The 18,912-nt window shown below is 34.2% G+C and overlaps 2 protein-coding genes across 5 annotated transcripts in view; one reads left to right on the forward strand and one right to left on the reverse strand.

Annotated features, from left to right (window-relative positions):
• Window positions 1-1,103: 1,103 nt before the first annotated feature.
• Window positions 1,104-9,598, reverse strand: FPGT (fucose-1-phosphate guanylyltransferase). 4 transcript variants are annotated; one of them, XM_065910913.1, is made up of 4 exons: window positions 9,172-9,452; window positions 8,036-8,203; window positions 6,791-6,883; window positions 1,104-4,730 (listed from the first exon to the last, which is right to left on the reverse strand). In XM_065910913.1, the coding sequence occupies exons 2-4, from the start codon at window positions 8,193-8,195 to the stop codon at window positions 3,271-3,273; spliced, it is 1,713 nt and encodes a 570-aa protein (XP_065766985.1). In that variant the 5' UTR covers window positions 8,196-8,203; window positions 9,172-9,452; the 3' UTR covers window positions 1,104-3,270. The 4 variants fall into 4 exon arrangements, with proteins under 4 accessions (XP_065766985.1, XP_065766997.1, XP_065766980.1 ...); XM_065910908.1 differs by lacking the exon at window positions 9,172-9,452 and adding an exon at window positions 9,460-9,598 and having other exon boundaries at window positions 1,105-4,730; XM_065910925.1 differs by lacking the exon at window positions 9,172-9,452 and having other exon boundaries at window positions 1,104-4,753; window positions 8,036-8,169.
• A 117-nt stretch (window positions 9,599-9,715) lies between these two features.
• The window catches only part of LRRIQ3 (leucine rich repeats and IQ motif containing 3), a 194,355-nt gene continuing 185,158 nt past the window's right edge, over window positions 9,716-18,912 (forward strand). Inside the window, exon 1 of the mRNA XM_065910938.1 lies at window positions 9,716-9,861. The gene's annotated coding sequence lies outside the window, so the exon portion shown is untranslated. The remainder of the gene's footprint in view (window positions 9,862-18,912) is intronic.

Raw genomic sequence — 18,912 nt, forward strand, 5'->3', positions numbered from 1 at the left:
AAAGTTGTATTCCTCAACCACAACAGAAATTGACTTTATCTAAACATATTTTATAGGAAAAAAAAGATTTAAGTTAAACTATGCTTAAAAATAGTGGGCCTCCCTCATGGTTCAGACAGTAAAGAATCTGCCTGCAATGCAGGAGAACTGGCTTCAATCCCTGGGTGGGGAAAACCCCCTGGAGAGGGAAGAGCTACCCACTCCAGTATTCTTGCCTGGAGAATTCCATGGACAGAGGAGCCTGGGGGGGGGGGGGGTAGTCCATGGGGTCGCAAAGAATTGAACATGACTGAGGTACTAACAATGCAGCTCATGGTAGCTTAAAATATTTCTCCTGAAATATTTCACATTAATCTATAAGAATAATTTAGTTATTGACATAGATGAAGACTTGCGTTTCATTTAGCTAAACAAAAAGAGCACCTGAAATGCTTTAGACAATTTTAAGCAAATTACTTTCCCTTTTTTTTCTTTGTAACTCTTCCAGATTACACCAAGTTTCCTAAATTTTGGGTCTCCAAGTTGCTCAAGTCCAGAGGATACTTTGGCGTATGTGAATGGCACATGTAACACGCTAGTTATCAGCCATGATAGCCATGCATATGTTTTGCAGCAGGCAAATTTTGATTTTGGCTCTGTGCTAAATTTGGTAATTTTTAACAGAGGTAATATTGTCTAGACTCAGAAGATGAATGGATCATTGCTTGTGAGAAGTGATTCTGGATTCATTCCATCAAATTTTTGAGATTGTCAGCATATTACTTGGATATTTGAAAATTTATTTCCACTTAATATAATTAATACACACTTTTTACTTCTGTTTTGTTTAGTTTGGAAGATAAATGCCCAAGGTAGAAGATCAGTATCAAAAGTTGGATTATTTTCTATGCTCTTCTTGGTCATTATTAATTCATCAGTAAGTTTACAGAATATATTTAGAAATAGTAGTTGTCTTTTACAAACCTTGAAAGCCTATGATTTAAAGGCTGTGATTTTATGAAGTAAAAATGATAAAGCAAGAGAAAATGTTCAATTTCTTACTTATTCATGCAGGTGATTATCACATTGGTTGAGTTAGGTACAGGGCCGGTGGTACATGTGTGTTACTATACACAAATGCATGCATATTAAAGCAGACACTGCCAAATTCTTGGAACAGAAAACATTTCAAAGCAATTAGCATTAATACATCGTGCAAAAATATGACTAACATGGTGACCGCTAACTTCTCAGAAACCTCCCACTGATATTAAATAGAAGTCAACCACCTTCAAGAGATGTGATTAAGGCAAAAGTGAAACAACTTTATCAAGAAATAAAGCACCAGCATCCAACTTGCAGAACAAGTATCTGGTGGCCATGGCTTGAAGGTCAATCCAGGCAGCAGTGTGGTGGTGGCACTTGAAGAATATGCAGCTTTATCAATACCTTTGATAGCACAGAAGATGGTACTAGGTGGAAACACATGGATCAACCACTCTTAAGTTAAATATTGCTTTAGAAAAGTTTGTCTCTAGATGTGAAGCTATGGAAAAGTTTTGACTGTTTTTTAATATTTCACTTTTTTGTTCCTTTACATGTATTTGCAAAAGGGTTACATGACACAAATATGTATAAGTGCCTTTCAAAAAGATTTCCAATAAATAAAAACATCAAGTAATGAGAAAAGCATTGCATATTATTTTATTGGCAGTGTTTTCTTTTTCAGTGAAACATAAAATGATGATTCTTAATAACTGATGGTACCTTAAATCAATTAGATTAGAAATATAGCAATGAATTTTTAATGAATGACACATAACATCCTCTGAAATCTCTGCAAGTAAATCAGTAATTGTTAAACAACAGCTACCATATATCTTTATTTTCCCCCTGAGAAGAAACTTGGAAAAAAAAAATACACATAAATGTCATAATTGAGACTTGCTGATAAGTCACTTCTGGTTTACCAAACAATTATTTTCATATTGATATGCTAATTTTATATTGACATATAAATAACAGTGGCACAGACCAGTTCTATTTCAATTTATTCATGTTAAAACACAAAACTTCAGACAAAACTTTTCTCTAGTATTAGACTTTGGAATGAAAACATTTCAAATATGTGCCTATACCAAAATAAGAACACAGTGCTTAGAGTTCCAGCCAACTTTTATTGTCTTGAAGCTGTTAATTATCTGTATATTTTCACAGTCATTCTGTTTTTCTGTCTACCTTTTGGCCATTTACTGCTTCTCAGTATCATTACGAGTGCATGGTCAGAAAATTAAAAAATGAAAAGTAAAAATCTGTCCATCTGGTAATTTTAATAGTTCTGTTAAAGGATTAATAAGGGAGGATTAAGATAATGTCCAAAATGAATTTATATGATTATCAGGGAATCCCAATTATTCCAACAGTTTCCTATACAGATTCTTGAGTTTTATGTGTATGTATGCTTTCCTATAGATGAAACTTTGGGGAAAATTTTTAAGATACACAGGCATGGGTTCAAGTTTATAAGGATAAAACAGCACATATATCCTTTTGGTTTCATTTTGATAAGATTAATAAAAGAGATTTTTATCATCAATTTCAGAACACTTTGTACTTCTTAATTAAGACTATCACAATAGTTTAAGCATTGATTTTATCTGACTGTCTGCCACAGATTTGCTTCTGCAAAAGGACTTCTACATCATTTCTACAGTGTTTTGAAGACCCTATAGGATGGCATGCTTATAACAGTTCACCAGAATAGGATTAATGCACTCAAGGAGAGAACTGCCAGTGAATACTCAGAACTTCACTGTAACCAAAGTCCAAAAGAAGATGAAAAATTTTAAAGGTATGTTCAGAAAATTACCTTTAAGACTGTTCTACTACTCTGTGAATAAATAACATTCCACAAATCCATCTTTATAAAAGAAAAGTTAAAATAGTGATAAAACTTTAAAAAACTCATTTTTCTGAACTTACAGCCCTACAATATTAATTTTCACTATAAAACTGTTTATATTTTTGTTATTAATGTTATGTTACATCAATCATGTTAATATAATTTTCATTAATTCACTTCTATTAAAAACCAACAGTCTACAGAAAACTCCTGGATCTGCAATCTTGCTCAGTCAAGAAAGGCAAAATATACAATATTTGTGCTCAGAAGTTCAGTCTGTCCAGCTCTTTGCAACCCCATGGACTATAGCCCATGAGACTCCTCTGTCCATGGGATTTTCCAGGAAAGCATATTGCAGTGAGTTGTCATTTCCTTCTCCAATACAATATTTAATAAGATGTCTCTAAATCAGACTGTTTCCTATTCAAAGTAATTTCTAGAGAAATTTGCTCCCTATAAGTTATCATGTCTTCTACATCTTTGTAGAAAAGCATTTCTTCAATGGACAACAGCTTATAGTTATTCAGGCTGAATGTTGACTTGTTCTGTACAGCATTTAACATCTTTAGGGATGTTGTCACTGAATCACTCAAAGAAGAACAAACTGGGAAAATACGAGCATTCCACAAGCTCAAACATGACTTGTTTCCAGAGAATAGTTCCTCTGTAACTTTGAGATTCCAAATGTCTAAGCATGACAGCAAACAGACCCCAAAGAATTGAAGTAACTTTACATCTGACAATGTTTTAACATTCTTTTTCAAGTTGTCTTGCACTCCACATGCCATAGTTGAATACTTTAAGTGTCCATTCATCTTCAAGCTTAAGGAACACACAAAAGAATATGCAGGCAGGACAGCTGTTGTTTTGACATAAGCACCACTAATGATGCAATTTTCCCCAACTGAAACATCAGGCCCCAATCTGGAATACTCCACAACTGAGCCAGGTTTCACAGAACATGTTGAATCTAGTATACTTTGAATAATACAGGGTTTGTTAGTAGAGTATTCTGGTATCGATGGAAAGAGGCTAAAAGCTATAGACTGTAAGCCAAGCTCTGACTTCAAATTGCTATCTCCAGTAAAATGAAACAAATATTCTTCTGTTGTTCCAATGTGATAAAATTTGGAGTTATTAAGAACAACAACATTTAATGGTGTTCCTTTAAGAAGATGAAATATTCTCTGCCTCATGTCTACCAACTCTGAGTCTTCTTTTGTAACATTTAATGTGTTTTTCGTGTACTCCACAGTTGCTCCAGGTCCCAAAGCCTGAAGAAAGTCTCCATAGGCATCTATTTCACAGTGTAGCGTACCTATTTGTTCATAGAAAGCAAGTAACTTTTTCGCTGTGTTATGGTCCATGTAAAATAGGCTGTCTGTGTAGACATACTCAGCCTCTAATCTAAGAGAGGGTATGTCACTCCCAGCAAATCCCTGTTGAAATAATTTTCTAGGTCTACACACAGCATCAAACTCATACATTTCTTCTATGCTGGGCTTATGAAGGAAACGATGGCAACTTCTGTATTCGAGGTCTCTATATTCTAAATGGTTAAAAGGTTCTAAGACAAACACTCCGTGTGTTGTACCAACAGTCAAACTAGAAGGATGAGCTAAAGCAGTAAAGCCAGGTTTGTCAAACCTAATAAACTCAGATTCTCCAGTACTATAAAGTTCAATATCGTCTGCACAGGTAATCAGAATTCCAGGATTCATATGTGAGGGGAAATCAATGTACATGGCTAGTTTTAATTCCAACATCTGATAAATGGGACTACCAAAAGGCAAAGCAGTGAAAATTTTCCCCAGAGCACTCGCACTTGGAAGGCGTTGACTGTAGCCACCTATACAGAATTTAAAAAAATAACTGTTTTAAAATGTTTATAAGATTGTTTGTAAGATTTAAAAATGTAGGAGCATCAGTTACAACTCAAAATATCTCTAAAGATTTTTAAAATATATGCATTACTATACCCCAGGAAAGAATAATAAATTTTGAATTTCAAATTCAAAGAGCAATCTCCTGTAAAGATTTGATATAATGCAGTTCTAGACTAGGAAAGAATTCTAAATATGCTTTATAGGCTATGACACTTTTTTGAATCAACTGCAGAACAAGTAAAAAAGAAAATGAGCAAAAATATGATCTTGTATCTACATTTTAAACAGTAAATTTCAATCATGTGTAAACTCCCATATTAAAAATCCACTTCATGGGGGGAAAATGTGACCTAAAAACCAGTATACATAATTATCTATTGAGGACTAACTTCCAGATGCAACATTTTTCGTCACATTATTACCTACATTTAAAAGCAGTAAAGGTGCATTTATATAAAAGCATTTTACAATATATACTTGTTTTTAATTTAAAAAGGCTTTTCCCTCAATGATGAGCCATATGACTTAATTCTTTGAGAAGTGTTTTCTCTTAAATACATTAAATACACTATAATTTGTTACATCATTTTATGTAACTATGTAACTAATTATAGTGAGAGACATAGTAGAAACAGTCACACAAAAATGGGTTTAAATTCTGGTATACCATTTTTTAATTGTTTATCTTTGGATTTACTCTAAGACAGCAGATGTGGAATAATGCTTTTTTTAATCATAATTATTATTATAAGATCAATAGTAGACGTAAAGTACTCACCTCAGAGTACATTGTTCAACCAACAAGAGTTAATACTTTCTTTTTCATTTCCCAAATACTAACCAACAGTAAAATTTCGCATTACAAGAATTACCTATTTTTAATTATACTTGACCCTGGAAGAGTAAGGGTTTGAACTACACCAGTCCCCTTACATGAGGATTTTTTTTCAATAAATACTGTAAGACTGTATGACCCCAGGTTCGTTGAATCCCTGATGAGAAACTGTGGATATGCAGAGTGGAACCACCACCTCTATAGTAGTTCAACTATGAAGTTACATGCAGATTTCAGACTGTGTTAAGGGTCAGCACCCCTGAACCCTGTGTTATTCAAGGATCAATTGTATACATTTTCTGGTGTTTAACTTAATTTTTACTAAATTGGTAATAATAATAATGTTTGGGAATAAAACTGTAAGTCTTTTTTTTTTTTAATCTTTTAAATTAAACTTAAAATTAGAACTTCGATGTTTTACCTGATATCATCTTCAAAAAGAACTGTTCTGTGTGTGAATCATAAGAAATGAAAAGTGCCTTGGTAACCATGTGGAGAAATGGTTCTAAAATATCTGTAATTGAACAGTGCAGGTCCATGACAAAGTTTCACCAGCCCTCAGTACATAGAGGGAAAGTAACAGAGGTTTCTATCATACAACCAAAATTTTAATACAACCAAACTTGTCCAATTTGAAAACTATCCTTTATTCTGAGATTATTTCTTTCTTATATTTCTACCACCTTATTTGTATGTGATTTCCCCTCTTTCATACTTTGTCAACTCTATGTTCTGTCATCACCTTTTCTTTTGTTTTTAAACTCTTAAGGATTATAGATTTGGCCACCAATAACTAGATAAAAATGTGTAACAGAATGTTTTGTCTAAAGTCTGGTAATCATAGTACTAAAGCAGCCTCTCCCCTAAAGCAAGAATCCTTTCTAAAGCATTATCAAGAAATGTTCATATTTTGATGAGTTCTATTGTAGGAAAATGGAACAATATCCATGAAAAGTTGATAATGTATGTGATCCATGATTTTAAGGTTAAATTTTGTGAAAGATATTATGCTACTAACAACTTAACAATATCAAGAAATACATGAAATATTTGTTTCCAGAGCAGAATTAAATTCAAAACAAAAGATCAAGAAGAAGGAAAGAAGTATTAGTAAGGGAGAAAAATGTCCCTGTGGTATCAAGGGTAAAATACTAAAAGAAAATGTAAGTTAGTAAAGTATAACATTACCAGAGTGAATTAATAGGATGGTAAAAGAATTCCATTCATCTCCATAAAGCTTTTCCAAACATCGAAGGGCACAAAGGGTTGCTCCTCCATTTCCTTAAAGTTAAAAAGCAGGGTTTATTTTATTACAGTAAATTTAGGTGTTATAACTTTGAGGATAAGATCCTGTGGCTAAAATTAATTAGGCAGAGAGCAAAGATACAGGCAAAAGAATCAAATTAAATACACATTTCCTGGCAATTAAATAATTAGTAATAAAACCCAGAGAAAAGGCCTTGGTAATAAAAGTTGAGTTAATCCTCTCATGAAAATAGTAATATAAAGAAAGAAATGATAAATTAGGCACTAGAAGACTATAAATTTGCACATTTACTTAGACTTAAGAACCATAAAGTTCATTAAAATAATTCTCCCATATGATTAAATATGTGCCTTAGATTTACTCTCCAAAAAGTTTTTTAGAACCTGACTTCCTAAAAATCATATAAGTTTCCTAAGAACTTACAAATGGAAGTAAATGTAACTTCCATTTATTTACTAGTTACTTTGGACAAGTTATTTAACATTTTGTGCCTAAATCTCATTCAAACATCAGAATCACACAAGTATTGACCACATTTTACAAAGGTTAAAACATCGGCTAATTAGGACAAGCCAATATCAGATACAAATACCCTAATTCTGGTATCAAGGGGCTTCAGCTTTAAGTATCACATGGAAAATGGCCCCCAGAAAAATGGCATGTATTTTTATTTATAAGGGAAGGTCAAAAGGCAAAGCTGACAACTTGTTTTTAAAAGTAAGCATCTTATAATACTTATGCAATTAGACTGTGCTCTTTCACATTGTGCATTGTGGGTCTCAAGAGGCAATATGTATTTTTCCTGACTTGCTCCCTTCATTTAATTGCTGAACAAACTGTGGAGTTCGGAGGGAACTTAAGAGAACTATGGATAAGGTTCAAAGGAATGCTTACCATCAGAATAAATTTTACTAAGACTAATAAATTTTATTTTAACATAGAATAATATTCTGGAAGTTTTTCATGGTATGTCCACAATGTGCAAAAACATCTGCCATCCCTTTTACCTTTCTTAAAAACAGTGAATTTACAATAAAAAAGTTTATATTTGTAAAGACGATAGGTGGAAACATACATAGTCCATAAACTGTAAGCCACAGGAAAACTTTTCTTCACTGATTATTCTACCCACAACTTAAGATAAAAATCTAACCATAAACGCATACCAATTTTGGCTCCAGGAGGATCAGCAAAAACATGATATTGAACTCCAAGGGGTAACTCCTTTTTTTTCAGCTTTTCTGAAAGCTGTTGCTTATAAGCAAGTTCCTGTTTTTCATCAGCTGCTGTTATTACAACAATGTCCCAGAATTCTCCAGCTGCCATTGATTTGCCTATGTGGAAAAAGAAAGAAAAGATAAATATTAGTAGAATTCTCTAGCTGTTACAGGTTTTACCTATTTGGAAAAAAGGATGAGACAGGTAACAGTATCTCCAAAACTGTATCTTCTTTTGAGAATTAGGGAATAATGAGTGGCCAGCTAGCAGGATTCAAAATAGTTCTAATAAGGATTGTTGACAAATTCTTTTTCTCTTGTAAGGGTTGTTGACAAATTCTATTTCTTCCTCTCTTTTAGATCACTTATTCCTTTTTTGGTCTACCATTTCATTTACTTAGATATTCTTAGAGTTAAAATGTTTCTTGATTAAGAGAAGTACTTTTGACTTGCTAAAGATGGGCTCAATTCTTAAATAAAAAGAGGAGCCAAAGGAATCAATGAATCTCCAGCTTTGAAAATCAATTTTCACATATGGGTACAACTTAATGTTTGTTGGGTAATAAAAATTAAACCCAAGGATCTACTGCTACAATGTTGGTGTTTATAAATATGGGCACATTAGTTTTTAATTACCTTAAGCTGAATCATGCAAGCTTACAAAGTCTATTGTTGAATGATACCAAATTCCGGATAACAGAAAAGTTCCCAGGTCCCTGATGAACTCAACAAAAGACAGATTGAACTTTTGGCTGATGGTGAGAAGGTTACTTAAATACTATTTTCTGTTATTTTAAAAAGCAGTAATGTCGATAAAAACATAACCTATTAGATAGTTGTACAAGAAATTGCAAGTGGTATAGTCTTTTAAAAAAAATTTAAAAAATTTTCTAACCCTTGAAATATTTTATGCATAATTCCTTCATATTGTTTGGCTTTTCACTTAGTAAGCGTTCACATTATGGAACAAATTGGTGAAATAGGTAGAGACTGGGAGAAAGCTAAAATTGTATTTATAAGCGTCAAAACACTATGCGTTAGGTCTTCTAGGTTTAATTTGAAGTAATTTTTGTTAATGAACTAACCAAATGTTTAACTTGTATTTATAGCTTCACCAGTCAGGCCAATAAGTGTCTTTCTTCTCCATCCTCCTCACACATATGCAATAAGAAGTAAACTTAGAGGAAAGTAATAGGCACAACGGAAGGAAAGTAGAGTGACAGAAGAATAAAAAACAGGAACATTAGCTCCGCCTGAGCCAGGGTCCTAGGTCCGCAGGTGATAAAAGGAAGTGGCAGTCCAGCAAATATCCCAGCACGTAAGAACTCCTACTATCCATTGCAGGGGAGGTGCTAGGGTTCCTCCTTTGGTACCTCTAAGCTCTGAAAATCTCCGCAACCTTCGCTGGGTGGCTTCTCGCAAAGATTCGCCGGCAGGTATACTTTTAGCTTCCATAGCTTCACCTTACCCAAGGCCGCCGAGGACTTCCTGGTATGAGGCGGGCAAGCACCGCACGCATGCGCCCTGGGACATAACCTGGTCTTTGGTCGGATTTCGCGTCTGTCCCGCCCCCTGCGTGCGTCCTTCACGTAACCACGCCCCCGAAGCTCTCTGGCCCGCCTAGGAAAAACCACGATGGGGTCAGCGCAGAGCTTCGACCCGTTCCCTTAGTAACGGTCTCCGGAACGGAAATGGCCACCTAGAGATTTGTCCGACAGTGCCGGGTCTGGGCCGCTAGTTCCCAACTCATAAAGCATTGCAGCCCGCTAGACCCGGTAAGTGGTTCAGTTTGGGCGACGAAATTTCGAGAATTCACCAGCTTAAGGAGAAATCGAAACTACAACCTATCTTGTAGCTTTCTCTCCGAGGCGATTCGTCCTTTCTAACGCGTGGTTTCTTTTAGCCAGACGAAGTTCCCACGGATCTCTTGAAAAATAATCCCTAATCCTCGGATCGTCATCTGACGCCATCTGCCCCATCCCCTTTGTTCAGATACACATTCTGAACTTTTAAAAACCGTATTCTCTTCAGGAAGCTTTGTGGCTTCTTTGCCCTTGCAGTTACTAGAGAGTGAACCTCTCCATCCCTCTCAGTTTTGAGATCACTTAATAGGCAAATTGTATAAACTTATGCAGTGCAGCCCTTAACATTTGTGGTATTTTTGGCTGTTTCTTTGGCATCCTTTTGTGTATGAAGATTAATCTAGAACTTTCAGTAGCATCCCTGGGAATAAGTCAGTCTTGTTGGATGTGTTTCTGTTAGGTCCCGATCAATAATAGGTACCCATAAATAAGTTTATTCTCTTGCAAAGCACGAGTTTATGATGAGTTTTACAGATTGTTCTATTCATCTTTATACATGAGAAAGCTATGAATCAGAAAGAATAGTGACTTAGTCTCATAATTAGCAGTAGAAAGAAGATTTAAGCAGGATATTTCGATTCCAAACTCAGAAATCATTCTACTGCATGATACCGTTTAAGAAGACTGTCCTCATTAAAGTTTTCATCAGCAACTTAGACATTTAAGGGCTTACAAGTTACTACAATGAACTTAACTTAGTTTTTTCTTCTAAAGACTTAACCCTGTTATTCAATTTTGTACTTACAGAGCATTTGAGTAAAAAGGGAAATTACTCTCTTGTCGTTTTATTGTTTAAAAGCTTTCTTTTCTGTTAATTAAAAAAAAACCACCTATGCATTAAGAATGTTTAGAAAATATAGAATACTTAATGAGGTGAGTGAATGAAAGGAAAAAATGGCAAGAGAGAAGTTCAGAGCGATGATACCAGCCTAAATAAAGGATTTTCCTTTACTGACTGAAACAAAGCCATTGCTGGGTTTTTATGCAACTTCCTTAATGGTTGAAAAGAGCACGTAGAAATGTGAAAACAGACTGTAATGGAAAATGAGGCAATGATAGAAACAGGGAGACTTGTGTAAAGGCTTCTCCGGCAAAACACGTGAAAGTTGTTGAAGTCTTGGCCAGGATGGTAACAGTGGGGGTGATGAGAACTTGGTTAGATTCTGGATGTATGTTTGAAGGCACAATTCATACATTTTGCTAATGGAATGGCTCTGGAATGTGAAAGAGGATTCATGGATAACTGCTTGAAGGCTAGAGGGACAAGTGAAATGGGAAAGGCCATGGATTGGGAAGTAGAGACAGTTATTGGGATAGTAGGGAGAGTTCAACATTTGGTTTTGGACGCATAAAATACACAGATGTATATGCATGCAATGCATATGTAATGGGCACTTGTGTGTGTATGTGTTTGTTTGCATATACATGAATTTGGACTTTGTGAGATAGGTCTGGGCTGGAGATATAATTTGTGGAGTTGTCAGCAGGTAGATGCAGTTAATTTTTAAGTTATAGAACTAGATAATTATAGCCCTAAGCAAAGAAAGATCAGTAGAGCCTATTAACTGAGAGATTATATTAATACTGTATCAGCTATGGTTTTTGTCCTTCCTCTGCCTTTTCTATTTTCTTCAAATTTTTACTAATATTAATTTTTAAGTAAAAAATGAAAAAAATTGTTATATACTGTGTGGTTGGGAATAAATATCTTTGGCAGTCAATTATACTGGTAAAAAAGTTAATGGATTTTATTTAAGTTTATGTTTTATATAATCAGACAGTGTGATATAGTTGTTTAAACAGTCATAAGCTACAGTGACCAGGATAAAATAAGTCGATACAGATTAGTAGTAACCCATTATTCTATATAGAATGGAAATGATGTGATTGATCTTGAGTTCCATATTTTAAAAGGGACATCAGGCAAGCCAAACTATAGTAAGTTGAAAAAAAAAGATATTCTTTGGAGGCATTTGGGCTTTTTTTTTTTTTTTTCTGTTGGAAGAGAGTATCTGAAGAAGTGCCATAAAAAGAGGTGAAATAGACTTTTGAAGAACTTTTCTGAGTTATAATTTACATGCCGTTAACTTCACCTGTTTTAAGTGAGAAGTTTCATGATTTTTGGTAAATGTACAGAATTGTGTAACTGCAACCACAAACCGGGTACAGATTTCCATCATCCAAATAAGATGTTTTGTGCTTATTTACAATTAATGCCAGTTTACTTATTTTTTAATATAGGCAAAACTATGAAGCTTGTGTGAAAATTGTTGAGAGACATTAAATTTTTATTCTCCTTCATAAAAAGAAACTGAATCCAAATGAGGTCCTGGTTTATGGACTGTGGAGCTCAGGTTCATGGCTTGGCAAGTTTATGCCGGAGTTCTCATTGTTTCTATTATTTGAGTATCATCTCTCTGTTTAACCACTCTTCTCTTACTCTTCCTGATGTGGAGTAGAAAGCAAAAAATCTCTTTTTTTACTGTTTCCTTTCTTTGGACTTTTTTACTAGTTAGTCTGGTCTCAACCTATTCACTATTTTTCCCCCACTGTGTCCTATTGAAGAAATATTCACCCCCTTTCTGTAGGGTAAAGGGAAACTTTCCCCCCCTAACTTGTATTTTGCTTTCTTTATTTTTTAAAGCAGTTTTAGTTCATAGCAGAATTGAGAAGATGGTACAGAGGTTTCCAATATACCCACACATGCATAGCCTCCCTTATTGTCAACATACCTATCAGAAAGGTACATCTGTTGTAATTGACGAACCTACAATACCACGTCATGATCACTCAAAGTCTGTGGTTTCCCTTACAATTCACTCTTGGTCTTTTTATTTTGTGGGTTTGGACACAGTATAAGGACATGTATACATTGTTATAATACTGTTCAGAGTAGTTTAACTCTCCTAAAAATCCTCTGTGCTCTGCCTATTCATCCCTCTCCTCAAATCCTGCATCTGCTGCTATTTGTGCTTTCATGTTTTCCTTTCTCCAGAATATCTTATGGGTAGAACTCTAAGTAGGTAGCCCTTTTATATTGGCTTATTTCACTAAGTAATATGCATTTAAGATTACACCATGTCTTTTCATTTCTTGATAGCTAATTTATTTTTAGTGCTAAGTAAATACTCCCTTGTCTGGATGTACCATAGGTTATTTACACATTTACTTACTGAAGTGTTTCTTGATTCTTCCCAATTTTTATGATGAGTAATGCTGCTATAAATATCCATGTGCAGGGTAATATGTTAAATAAGTTTTCAACTTCTCTGGGTAAATACCAAAGAATGCACTGCTGGATTTTATGGTAAGAGTATGTTTAGTTTTTTTGAGAAACCAACAAACTGTCTTCCAGAGTGGCTATATGATTTTGCATTCCTACAAGAATAAATGAAAGTTCCTTCTTTGTCAGTAGTTTGTGTTATCAATATTAGACTTTTGGTCATTCTAATAGGTGTGTAATGGTATCTCATTCTTGTCTTAATTTTCTTGTTCCTGATGACATGTGATGAGAAGCAACTTTCATATGATTATTTGCCGCCTTTCTATCTTCTTTACTGAAGTTTGTATTAAAGTTTTGCCTTATATTTTTAACCTCGTTCATTTTCTTATTGTTGAATTTTGAGTTCTTTGTACATTTTTAGTAAGTCCTTTATCACATGTGACTTTTGCCAAAGATTTTCTCCCAGTCTGTGACTTGTCTTCTCATTCCTTTGGCATTAACTTTTGCAGATCATGTCTTTAATATTAAAGAACTATAGGTTATAACATATTTCTTTCATGGATTATGTTTTTGTTGTATCTAACAAAATCATCATCATCCCTAATGTCATCTAGGTTTTTTCCTAAGTGATTTTCTAAAAGTTTTTTAGTTTTATGTTTTATATTTAGGTAATGCAGTCCAATTTGAATTAATTTTCCTGAAGGTATAAAATCTGTATTCAGATTCTGTTTTTTTCCCTTGTGGATGTCCAGCTGTTTCAACCCCATCTGTTGGAAACTGCAGTTGATTGTATTCATGTACGATTGTTTCTTGGCTCTCCTTTCCATTTCATTGATCTACCTTTTTTCTTGGCAGTACTATTTTGTCTTGATCACTATAGCTTCATAGTGAGTCTTAAAGTCAGAGTGTCATTTGTTCTCCTTAAATATTGTGTTTTGGGGATCTCTTGCCTCTTTAGATAAAATTTAGAATCAGTTTGTCAATATTGATAAATAATTTGCTGAGCTTTTGACTGGGGTTGTCTTGAATCAAAAGATAAATTGAAAAACTGACATCTTGACAGTACTGAATCATTCTATCCATGAACATTAAGTCTTTCTGAATTCATCTATTCTTTGAATTTTTCATTAGCATTTTTGTTTGTTTTTCTTGTGCATTTTTTTTTCATTTACACAGAAATATTTTATTTTTGGTAGTGGTAAATAGAAATGATGTTGTGTTCTTAACTCATTAATTGCTGGTATATAGAGAAGTGTTTGACTTTTGTGTTTTAATCCTCAATCTACAACTTTGCTGTAATCACTTAGTATAGTAGTTCCAAGAGTATTTGTCTATTCTTTTGAATTTCCTATACTGATGGTCATGTTATCTGTGAACAGGGATGTCGTCTGCACATTTTTCTTTCTTTCTTTCTTTTTTTTTTGTCTCATTCATTGCATAAGCTAGTACTTTTAGTACAGTGTTGGGAAGTAATGGTGAGATGGGACATTTCTAGTCTTGAACTTCTTAGTGGAAAAGTTTCTTTTTTTCTCATCATTAATTATGATATTAACTGTAGATTTTTTTTAAAACAATCTTTATCAAGTTGAGGAAGTTTTTCCTATTCCTAGTATACTTAGAGTTTTGTCATGAAAAGGTAATGGATTGTGTCAGATGCTTTTTCTGCATCTGTTGATATAATCATGTGATTTTTCTTTTTAGCCTGTTGATGTGATAGACGACATTAGTTGGTTTTGAATGTTGTAGGAGTCTTGTATATCTGGAATAAATCCAGCTGGGTGTTTTTGTTCAGTTGCTCACTCGTGTCTGACTCTTTGTACCCTCATGGACTACAGCATGCCAGACTTCCTTGTCCTTCACCATTTCCCAGAGTTTGCTCAAACTCATGTCCATTGAGTCAATGATACCATCCAACCATCTCATCTTCTGTCATCCCCTTCTCCTCCTTCCTTCAATCTTTCCAAGCATCAGGGTCTTTTCCAGTGAGTCAGTTCTTCCCATCAGGTGGCCAAAGTACTGAAGTTTCAGCTTTAGCATCAGTCCTTTCAATGAATATTCAGGGTTGATTTCCTTTAGGACTGACTGGTTTGATCTCCTTGCAGTCCAAGGGCACCACAGTTCAAAAGCATCAATTCTTCGGCACTCAGCTTTCTTTAGGATCCAACTTTCATACCCATACATGACTATTGGAAAAACCCTAGCTTTGACTAGACAGACTTTTTCAGCAAAGTAATGTCTCTGCTTTTGAATACACTGTCTAGGTTTGTCATAGCTTTTCTTTCAAGGAGCCAAGTGTCTTTTAGTTTCATGGCTGCAATCACCTTCCTCAGTAGTAGATGAATGATTCTTTTTGTACATTGTTGAGTTTGATTTATTAATCTTTTTTTTTTTTTAAGGATTTTTATATTTGTTTTCATGAGAAACACTGGTGTGTAGTTTTGTAATGTTTTTGAGTGACTTTAGTATCAGGATAGTGGTGACTCATACAGTGAGAAGGTATTCTCTATGCTTCTATCTTCTGAAAGAGATAGTAGAGAATTTATATAACTTCTAATTTAGTATTCCCTATTGAACCCATCTGGGCTTGGTGTTTCCGTTTTGGAAGGTTAATGATTGTTGACTCAGGTTCTTTCTTAGATATGCACATATTCAGCATGTCTGTTTATTCTTGTGTGAGTTTTGGCAGATTATTTCTTTTAAGGAATCAGTTCGTTTCATCAAGGTTATCAAATTTGTGTGCAGGGAGTTGTTCATAGTATTGTCTGTGGGATCTGTAGTGTTTTTCCATTTTTCATTTCTGATATTGGTTATTTCTGTCCCTTTCACCCCCTGTCTCTTTCTCTGGCTAGGCTGGAGTCTTATTAATTTTATTGATCTTGATAAAGAACCAGTTTTTGGTTTAATGGATTTTCTGTATTGATTTCCTGTTTTCAATTTTGTTGATTTCTGATCTAATTCTTATTATTTATTTTCTTCCCTTTGATTTAATTTTCTCTTATTTTTCTAATTTAATAAGATAGAAGTTTAGATAGTCACTTTTAGATCTTTCTTCTTTTGCAGTATATGCATTCAGTGCTAAAAATTACCTTGAAGCACCAATTTTGCTGCATCTCACACAGTTTGATAAGTTGAATTTTTATTTTCATTTTGTTAAAAATATTAAACAGTTTATCATGTGATCGTTTTTGAGCTTTGCATTATTTTGGTATATGTTATTTAGAAATGTGCTATTAAAGTCCACTTATTTGGGAATTTACAAGCTATCTTTCTGCTAGTGATGTCTACTTTAATTTCATGGAAATATGGAATGGATATTGTATATTTTTTTTAAGTTTGCTAAAGTATATCTTATCATCCAGAATGTGTTCTGTCTTGACAGATGTTTCATGTGATCTTTTGATGAGTGTATATTTGGCTCTTGTGTGATTAAGTAGTCTGTAGATATTAATTATAATTGATTGATAGTGTTTTTGTGTTCAGCTATATCCTTAACTGATTTTTCTGTCTGCTGGATCAGTCCATTTCTGTAGAGAGGTGTTGAAATCTCCTGCCATGATAGTGCATTCGTCTGTTTCTACTTGCATTTCTTTCAATTTTGCTTCAAATAGTTCTACCCGGTTTCTAGGAAGATAAACTTTATCAATTAGTATATCTTCTTGGAGAAATGAACCCATTGTCATTATGTAATGCCCTTCATTGAGATTCTCCGGTAGCTCAGCTGGTAAAGAATCACCTGTAATTCTGGAGACCCTGGTTCGATTCCTGAGTTGTGAAGATTTTCTGGAGAAGGGAACAGCTACCCACTCGAGAATTCTGACCTGGGGAATTCCATGGGCTGGATAGTTCATGGGGCAATGCCCTTCATTATTTTTGCTATCTTTCCTTGCTTTGAAATCTGCTGTCTGAAGTTAATAAAGCTACTCCTGCTTTTTTTTTTGATTAGTATTAGCATTTTATATCTTCCTCAATCACTTCACTTTAATCTATATGTCTTTATCTTTAAAGTGGGCTTTGTTGTAGACAAGTATAGTTGAGTCTCATCTTTTTTTTATCTCCTTTGACAATCTCTTGTCATTTTGTCAATTTTTTGTCATCATTGCATTTTGACTGCTGATGATCATTATGATTATTGCTATAGTTTGATTAATATCCGTCATATTCACTACTGTTTTTTGTTTATTGCCACTGTTTTTTGTTTATGTTTTTGCCTTCCACACTTTTCTGGCCTTTTTGGTTTTAATTGAACATTGCATGTGATTCCGTTTTCCTGCATTATTAGCATATTCATTATAGTTCTTATCTTACTTTTTTTAGTGGTTGCTCTAAAGTTTGTAATACACATTTATAACTAATCCAAATCCATTTTCAAGGTAGTCTGAGTACCTTATAATAAGGAAATAAACCTAATTCATTTCTTCTGTCTCTTATTATTATTGTGATTAGTTTCATATATATAAGCATTCATAATTTCATGTGTTTGCTTTTAGTATTTTGACAAATTGGTACCTGTTAGAACAGTTAAGAAGAAGAAAACTAAAATGTTTTATTTTACCTACACCTTTTTATTTCTTAGTGCTTTTCCTTGCTTTATGTAGAACTGAGTTTCTGAACTACAGTATATTGCCTTTCTCTAAAGAACTTCTTTTGATATTTCTTGCCAGTTGATTCTTCTTGTTCAGTCACTAAGTCATGTCCTACTCTTCATGACCCCATGAACTGCAGCACACCAGACTTCCCTCTGCTTCACTGTATCCTGGAGTTTGCTTAAATTAATGTCCATTGGCTCAGTGATGCCATCCCACCATGTCATTCTGTGTCTCACTCTTCTCCTGCTCTCAATCTTTCCCAATATCAGGGTTTTTTTCAGTGAGTTAGCTCTTCATTCTATGTGGCCAAAGTACTGAAGCTTTAGTTTTAGCATCAGTCCTTCCAATGAATATTCAGGACTGATATCCTTTATATTTATTTATTTATTTACATTTATTTTTTTTCCATATATTTTTATTAGTTGGAGGCTAATTACTTTACAATATTGTAGTGGTTTTTGCCAACATTGACATGAATCAGCAATGGAACTGGAGGAATCAACCTGCCTGACTTCAGGCTCTACTACAAAGCCACAGTCATCAAGACAGTATGGTACTGGCACAAAGACAGAAATATAGATCAATGGAACAGAATAGAAAGCCTGGAGATAAATCCACGTACTTACGGACTGGGAAAACTGGTCAACCACTTGTAAAAGAATGAAACTAGAACACTCTCTAACACCATACACAAAAATAAACTCAAAATGAATTAAAGATCTAAATGTAAGACCAGAAACTATAAAACTCCTAGAGGAGATCATAGGCAAAACACTCTCTGACATAAATCACAGCAGGATCTTCTATGACCCACCTCCCAGAATATTGGAAATAAAAGCAAAAATAAACAAATGGGACCTAATGAAACTTAAAAACTTTTGCACAACAAAGGAAACTATAAGCAAGGTGAAAAGACAGCCTTCAGAATGGGAGAAAATAATAGCAAATGAAGAAACAGACAAAGGATTAATCTCAAAAATATACAAGCAACACCTGCAGCTCAATTCCAGAAAAATAATTGACCCAATCAAAAAATGGACCAAAGCTCTAAACAGACATTTCTCCAAAGAAGACATACAGATGGCTAAGAAACACATGAAAAGATGTTCAACATCACTCATTATGAGAGAAATGCAAATCAAAACCTCAGTAAGG

Source organism: Muntiacus reevesi, chromosome 1, assembly GCF_963930625.1.
Source record: "Muntiacus reevesi chromosome 1, mMunRee1.1, whole genome shotgun sequence".
NCBI lineage: Eukaryota > Metazoa > Chordata > Mammalia > Artiodactyla > Cervidae > Muntiacus > Muntiacus reevesi.

Bases quoted from the DNA above. Each gene is read 5' to 3' on its own strand.
- FPGT (XM_065910908.1), bottom strand. From the start codon at position 9,541: ATGGAAGCTAAAAGTATACCTGCCGGCGAATCTTTGCGAGAAGCCACC. The intron at 8,204-9,459 runs GTACCAAAGGAG...TTTTCCACATAG, and splicing joins GAGATTTTCAGAGCTTAGAG to GCAAATCAATGGCAGCTGGA. The intron at 6,884-8,035 runs GTATGCGTTTAT...TTTAACTTTAAG, and splicing joins TCCTCCTGGAGCCAAAATTG to GAAATGGAGGAGCAACCCTT.